Raw genomic sequence first — 8,320 nt, 5'->3', positions numbered from 1 at the left:
TTTAAAAAATTTTGAGTCCTATACATACAAAATTTTAATTAATAATATTTAAATATGTGTTTAAATAATAAATTTATTTAATAATAAATTATTATATTTCTTATATTTAAACAAGTTAAAAAATGATTAAGTCGTTAAACAGAAATAGAACACAATCAAAATTAAACTAATTAAAATTTAAAAATGAAATAATAATATTATATTAATATATTTTTATATTTTTAATTATTTAATTATTAATATTTAATTATTATATTAATAAATTATGTTATAATTTTTTTATTTATAATAAATAAAAATTACTTAAGTATGAATTATATTTTATTTGAAATTAAAAATTTATAAAAAAATAATAAAAATATAAAATAAAAAGTTTATATATAATATATATACAATAGAATATAACAAATAATATAAATAATATAATTTTAAATAAATTATATATAATAATATATTCTTTTAATTTGAAACATTTTTTTATTAATATAAATTTTTTTGAGTATGGTACACATACTTTTATAAATATGTGTACATTTTTCAACTTTTTTTTTTTTTTTTTTCATTTTATCCAACTCACGTCTATAAGAACTCTACATACTTCATTGTCAAACTGTAATATTGTATACTATTATTTTATCGTTACCCTGACTCATGGGTAACGAACGTTAGTGCCAAAATCAAGGTACTTAAAAGAATATGAGGATGAAAATCAATACTGTTATTCACGTGAATATAAAAATGAAAAAAAAATTGAAACTAATATAGAGACAGATATTATAATACTCTAAAAAAAACCTTATATATTATTATTTTTGTGAATGTCTCTTAATAATAAAAATTATACTTCTATTATTGTTGGTTGTCACATCAGTTGGTAAAAATGGTTAGATGCAGTAAAAACAGTAAATATAATTGATAGTTCTCACTATATTGTCGTTTTGTCAAGCTGAATCATTGATGGAGCCAGCAAGCTAGTCACATCATATACTTGCTATTATTTATTATTATTTTTTAAAAATGATATAAATAAAGTAATGAATGTCTGTGTTAGATTTTTCCAGTTTATACCTGAAGAAGTACTAAAATCTTTGTATTCTCGTTAATAACCTTCTGAGACTTTGTGCACTTTGCATGTAGCAAGCACTTTGTGAGGAGGGACCTGTGTAAAACGAGAGTGAACTAGTTTCACACACATGGAAGAGGAGAATATTGAAGAACCGTTGTTGAGAAAACAGTATTATGAGAATTGCCCTGGTTGTAAGGTGGATCAAGCCAAAGAGTTGAACAAGGATGTTACCTTTCGAAATCTTTTTTATATATGGATGGCAGTGTTGTGTGGCAGTAAGCATTGAAATGTCTTCCATATATCTCTTTTGGGTTCATTTTTGTTGCTAAGTCTGCTTATGTTGTTCTCTAGCATTTCTATATTCTATTTTAACACGTTATGTGAGCATCCAAGTTTTGTCAAGGTCTTATGTATCCTTAATTAGGGAGATTGCAAATATTGTCAAAGCTCAGCAAAATTACTGCACCCTTTGATTTATGAGTGCAATAAAAGGTGATACTTTTGGAATGTTTTCATCCTCTTCAGCCAAAGTTGAAACACTAGTGTTTTCAAGTAGCAACACTTTATTTGCAAGACCTTATTTTACAAAATAAATCTGTGTACCTTAGCTAAAGATGATAGTGACTCTCATCAGGGTTGCATGTGTGGCAAGATTAAAACTTGAATTTGTTATGGTTATGATTCAATCTACCATTTTAAAACTAGAATCAGTGTTCAGTTTGTTCAATGTAATAACTAGTAGTGTTATCTCTCTAATGTCTCTTTGTTTTATCCTGTACAGCATTGCCTGTGTCATCGCTCTTTCCCTTTGTTTATTTCATGGTGAGTTTAAATTTCCTAATTATGTTGATAATTTCAAAAATGAGTTGAGTACAGATTCACTGTTAATGAATTTCCATTCTAGCGGTCTACTATACAGTGCTAGGATAATCTCTTAATTAAAGCTTCTATTCCACTTTTAAACAATTTGTGTTTGAACTTGGAAGAGAGTCCTTGTAGTGTTTCCAAAGCCATTTACTCAAAACAATTGTGTGTTGCTTGACCATAAGGACCTACTGATGAGAGGGATGTAATTGAGCCATTTTAAATTTCAAGTTTGACTCTTGAAATCAATTGGTATAAATTGAAGCTTGGGAGGAAACTTGGAAAATGTGGGTGAACAATGATGCAACCTCAAATTTAATTTAGGCTTGTAAATAGAACTGTTTGCTGGATTCATGAACTGATATTAATTCAACATACCAAATTCTATCACTGCTCAACATAATATACACACCCTCTAACATATAAATGATAAAATAATACATATTTCCAGGTGAAGGATTTTAATATAGCTGAAACAGAGGAAGATATTAGTGGCTACGCTGGTTATGTGGGTAAGATTTCTTCTTGTACTTGCATTCTTTGATGTCTTCTACATATTTTTAAGTCCTTACTGGTCCCATATGACTGTGAAATGTTGTAGGATCATCATTCATGCTTGGCAGATGTTTGACATCGGTATTGTGGGGAATGATATCCGATCGCTATGGTAGAAAACCTGTTATAATTATAGGGATTATCACTGTGTAAGTATATGCATCACTTAGATGGATGCTTTCCTTCAAGGTATATTTATACTAAATGTTTCCTCATAACTGTGATGCTTACTTGATTTCAGTGTCGTCTTCAACACACTATTTGGTCTTAGCTTGAACCTTTGGATGGCTATTGGCATGAGATTTCTTCTTGGAAGTTTAAATGGTCTACTTGGACCAATAAAGGTGCTTTTCAACAAACCCCTAATAGTTAGCAAGCACTTGGCAATATAATGTTCAATCCTCTGGCATCAGAGCAAAATTGAAAGTTTCAATTAGTGTAATTTCATGGCTCTTTACATTACTCCCTTATTTCATCTAATTATAACTTGCTTTTATATATGGATGCTACAATCTCTTCTATGAACAGGCTTATGCTACTGAAATCTTCAGAGAAGAGAACCAAGCTCTAGGACTCTCAACTGTAAGCCTCACCAACCTTTGTCTACTATCGTTTCTTAGGAGCACGTGTCGATCATAATAATTCAAAGGGTAATATTATTTCAGGTTGTAGCTGCTTGGGGAGTAGGCCTAGTAATTGGACCAGCATTGGGAGGTTATTTGGCTCAGGTAATTCTTGTTCTATTCATTTCTTCTTTAGAAAAATCAAGGATTTTGGTCATGGGCATAAGGTGACTTGTGTTAACACAAGTTGCCATTCAATTCAGGTTTCCATTTGGTATATATTTTATTTTGAGAAGAATGATGCTTGAAATTCAACTTGTTTAGACCCATTCTGCCTCATATAAACAAATCCTTCACTCACTAGTTTCTCTTTACTTTGTGAAATTTTTATTACAGCCAGCAACGAAATACCCACATCTATTTCCAAAGGATTCCTTTTGGGATAAGTAAGTTCATTTTATTGTTGTAGTTGTTTTCTAAATTTGTGAATAAAACTTCAAAGTTTCAATTTTGTATTCCTCTTTATTCTTTTACCTTTCGCTTTGTTGTTGTGCTGAGTTTCATTTTTCAAAACATGAATCTCCTGGCAGGTTTCCATATTTCTTGCCATGCTTTATAATATCAGCTTTCGCATTTGCAGTAGCAATATCCTGCATTTGGTTTCCGGTATGTATGTTGAGTTATAACATATCTATTCATCAAATACCTATATTCTTCCCTTGTTATGTTTGATTACTTTTACTGTAATAAACATCAATACGATGACATAAAATGTAGCACCATGTCCCTATGAGGTTCTCAACTCAAACCTGCTTTTTCTTTTCTTATATATGTATGAAATTCTCCTTGCAATAGAACTCTTCTAAAATATCTGCATTATTGTAGGAGACACTTCACAAGCACAATGGTACCAATGAGTCCCCTGACAATGCTAAAGCTTCGGAAATTGAAAGCAGTGGAGAAGACAAAGACACGAAGATCCAAAAAGATAAAAGCATCTTCCTAAATTGGCCCTTGATGTCATCTATTATTATTTTCTGTATTTTTTCACTCCATGATATCACTTATCAAGAGGTTGTATTCCTAATTAATGTATTTTCTACTTTGACTCTATCCAACTTCTACTATCCAATCACCATTCTACATATTTACTAGGTTTTCTCATTATGGGCTGTCAGTCCTCGAAGGTTGGGTGGTTTGGACTTTACAACTGACGATGTTGGTAATGTTCTTGCAATATCAGGTACACTTTTAACATCTGTGATTTTACATATATTTATCAATTATGAGCAGACATGTTCCCTTTATAATCTTCCATCTCCAAGGATTGCACTTGCCAATAAACTTTTATGCATTGACGAGAGGCCACAAGGTATCTTCTTCCTCCAAAGCCATTCCTCTGAACCTAGACTGGACTTACTGAGTCAGTTCGCTTATTTGGATTTTGTAACCAAGGATCTTCAGACAGATCTACACAATGGCCATTGTTTAGTGTTTGTTTTCAGGTTGAGTTTATCGGTCTAGGATCATATTTTGCGGTGTCCTTGTAATTTTAATATATTTTATTTGTCTTGAATATGATTTCATCTTCTGTTTCTATTTGAATCTATTGTTTTTTCTATTTGTTTAATTAATCTCATGGTAAAAATAAAATAGTAAAAGCTTCCGTTATATTGAATTCTTTCAATCCATCAACCAAACTAAATTTTAAGAGAGTTTAGATTCATTCTTTTGTTATCTGTGCTTGCAAAACTTGTCTTAAAACAATGCTGACATACTGTGAAGAAGTTTTGAACTATATTTGTTTTTCCCTTGAATTTGCATAGGAAAAAAGATGTGCTGCTTATTCTTTGTCCATTACGTAATAGATATGATGCTTATTTGTTGACTTCTCAAATTGGTCAGGTATTGCTATTATAATCTACCAGCTTACCCTGTATCCATCTGTGCAAAAAGCTTGTGGACCTGTTACCCTTGCTCGTATTACTGGGGTTGGGTTTCACCTTATATGGCAATTGCTGTGATTCAACATTCCATTGTTTATTTTAATTATGTCTTTAAATTTGGCATGATATGTAGGCATTATCCATACCACTCTTGCAATGTTTCCCTTTCATGACAATGTTGTCAGGCCTAACACTGGACATAGTGATAAATATTGCCTCCGTTCTGATGTTTATTACGTCTGTAAGTGGTGCTCTTTCTTTATTTAGCCAATCATGAGTGATATTGAACACATAAGTGAATGAATTGATATCACATTTCAAAACTGAGAGAAATCGGTTTAATTTAAAGAAAATGCTTATCTTCATTAGAACCTTGCCTGATTGTATTAATTTTTCTGAACTTAGGAGACAATTGCAACTGGTTTATTCCTTCTGCAAAATAGAGCTGTGGTAAATATTTGGTTCCTTTATTCAGATTTCATTCCTTTCCAAGATGAGATTAATTTTTATGGAATTGTTGTACATATGACATGCTGATTTGGAAAACAGGAACAACATCAAAGGGGGGCAGCTAATGGTATTGCTATGACCGGTATGTCAGCATTCAAAGCAATTGGTCCTGCTGCCGGCGGTGCAATGTGAGTGTTCTTTTGATTTCTTTAGCTTCTGTTTGACTTATGAGTTATGAGTCATTGTTAAAAATTGTGATTGTGAATTTTTGAAAGGGATGCACATTTTAAATATGTTTAGATGCCTTGAATTGGTGTGGGATCTGTTTTTATGTTGACTCTCTAATTTTAGCTGTTATTCTCTTTAATGGGTTGTAATAGGAATCTAATTTTAGCTGATATAGTGAGTTATTGATGTATTTTCACATATTTCAGTATAGAAAATTTTCAAATTATTCGTGAACGCAGGTCACATGAACCACGTTAATTTTGCATATTTTGCTTCTTATTAGTTTTTTTTCATTTCTGTCATAACAAAAAGAGACTGATAAAAAGAAGTAATTTTTCGTGTTTTATACATGATCTGGTATATTGATGGATCATAATTCATTTGCATCTAAAAATTCATGCTAAGTTCCTTTGTGTTATGGTCCTTTCATCTATGTATTTAGGCTTTCTGAAGTTCAGATTTTCAAACTTGGTGGTTCAACACCAGGCATAGGTATTTGAGGCACATTATTGACAAATTTAATGAATTGGCAAGAGGTAACGATGGAGAACACTCCAAATATTAGTTATACAAGTAGCATTGACTGAACCTTCAGCAGGAAGGATAAACTATGTACCTTTAAGGGAGAATATATTATTCATGAAATCATCAAGACTCTAGTGTTTGAAGTCATAAAGATCTCCGAAAGTAATTAAGGATGCGCCAAAACAATGCCCCACACAGAAGTGGAACTGTCTTGTTCTTATAACTTTTTATTTTGTTAATCATGAAGGAGATTTCAAATAATGAGATTGTTATAGTATGTGGAATGGTTGTTTCAAGAGAAATGGATTGACATCAGTGTGCCATTGCTTTCAAACCTGTCTGTATGCAGACAAGATAGAAGATGTAGCTAACCTATTTCCTTGTCATTGTGTAATCTAAGCCTCATCTGTTTTAGTAAGAATTAATGGAGATTACTATTGATATTTTCTGATCTAATTGCAGCTATCAAATGTCTCACTAATAAAACATTTTGTGCAAATAGTATAACATATAGCATTGACAAACAATGTTTTCTAAACTACAATGATATATTGAAAATTATATCCAGTTTCCTTACTGTGCTCTTGGTCAATGCAGATTAACTTGGTCACAAAAGCGGATAAATGCTTCTTTCCTCCCGGGTATGTTGCTTAACTTACCTGTTTGACCTGAGTTTGATTAATTTGTGTTCACTTCGGATATGTTTAGAAGGGGAATTTTGGAGAAGGTAAGGGAGGGGTATATTTTTAATCTTAAATTAAAATAATTATATATCTCTTACAATGATAAATGCATGATTAATACATTAAGTTTATATCAATATATCAATTTATATATTTTAATTTGAATAAATATTAATTTTAAATATATTTATTTAAAATATAAAATTATTTGTCTTCTCTTTTCTTCTCCCCCCTTCAAAATCTCTCTTCCCAAACTCTTAAGGCTTTATTTGATAGTTTGGAAAGATTTATAAGAAAATGATTTAAAAGGTAAAAGAAGAGAGAGAAAGGAAAGAGGATTACAAAAACCTTTCAAACTGGGAACCTAAAGTATATGATTATGAGAGTTATAAACCTTCTGCCTTTCTTCTAAAATGTCCAAAACAATAATAATCATTACATAAGTTTTTTCTTCCTTCTCCTTCTCCTCAAAACCAACTTCCAAACGAAGCCTAGGCATTGTTTAGGAAGAAAGTTTTGGGAGGGAAGGACAAATTTTTTATTTTAAATAAAAAATTTAAAATTAATATTTTTCAAAATAAAATATTTAAATTAATATATTAATCATATATTTATCATCATAAATGATATATAATTTTTTTAATTTAAAAATAAAAAATGCATCTTTTCCTCCCTTTCCTTTCAAAAACTCTTCCAAACATATCCATAATTTTTCCTTGGTAAGAAGGAACACAACTAGTCTTTCCAATTTTTACAAATGTCAAGGTTACGCTCTTGCTCAAACCTCTGCAGTTGTTTCTGTTTTATTGGGTGGATAGGATGTTTGTGTTGGTAAAATAAATAAACGGTTTTGTTATAAAAAAATAAGTAGTATGTTTTTATTGAGAAAAAAAGTCATTACACTTTTGTATTTTCTATATAATTAACACTTACTTTTGTGATCAAATTGTTGAAGTCACACCTCGCTGGCTAAATAAAAGGTTATAAAGGATAAAACAACTCTCACCTTATTTGCTATCTTTTGGCTTTGATTTAGGTCTAGTTCAAGTTTAAGCAAATTCTTTTCATTTTAGGATGTTTAAAATTAGTCTTGAGGTCTAATGTTAACATTTTCGATAAGTAGAAGGGGATTAGTATTTCAATCCCAATAGAAATTTGTTCTCGTTTGTTAACCATATTCTGGAGGCTCATACATTTAACTGCAGGCACCCATGTGGTCTTCCTTGCCCTGAATGTTGTTGAAGGACTTGGAGTACTGCTAATGTTCAAACCATTCTTGAGTGTAAAATGTACACCTTCTTAGCAGTTACACTGAAGCATGCATTAAAGTTGAGATTATAGCCATAGTGTACAGTGTAATAATTATGGATGATTCTGTGTTGTATGTACAATTGCATCATGTATGTTTGGATATCAATTATATTAAGATTTTTAGTATGG

At 30.9% G+C, this 8,320-nt stretch overlaps 1 protein-coding gene across 1 annotated transcript; it reads left to right on the top strand.

Moving 5' to 3' along the window:
- Positions 1-1,193: 1,193 nt before the first annotated feature.
- On the top strand, positions 1,194-8,183 carry LOC113855291 (protein ZINC INDUCED FACILITATOR-LIKE 1-like). Its single transcript, XM_027486873.1, has 17 exons — positions 1,194-1,341; positions 1,848-1,888; positions 2,382-2,442; positions 2,532-2,634; positions 2,727-2,829; positions 3,014-3,067; positions 3,151-3,213; positions 3,445-3,494; positions 3,639-3,714; positions 3,934-4,122; positions 4,204-4,291; positions 4,954-5,039; positions 5,128-5,235; positions 5,400-5,444; positions 5,544-5,632; positions 6,795-6,838; positions 8,086-8,183. The coding sequence occupies exons 1-17, from the start codon at positions 1,194-1,196 to the stop codon at positions 8,181-8,183; spliced, it is 1,446 nt and encodes a 481-aa protein (XP_027342674.1).
- Positions 8,184-8,320: the final 137 nt, after the last annotated feature.

Source organism: Abrus precatorius, unplaced genomic scaffold (assembly GCF_003935025.1).
Source record: "Abrus precatorius isolate BTA unplaced genomic scaffold, Abrus_2018 Scaffold11, whole genome shotgun sequence".
NCBI lineage: Eukaryota > Viridiplantae > Streptophyta > Magnoliopsida > Fabales > Fabaceae > Abrus > Abrus precatorius.
The sequence above is the reverse complement of the archived record's forward strand: the minus strand, read 5'-3'. Positions and strand labels throughout refer to the sequence as shown.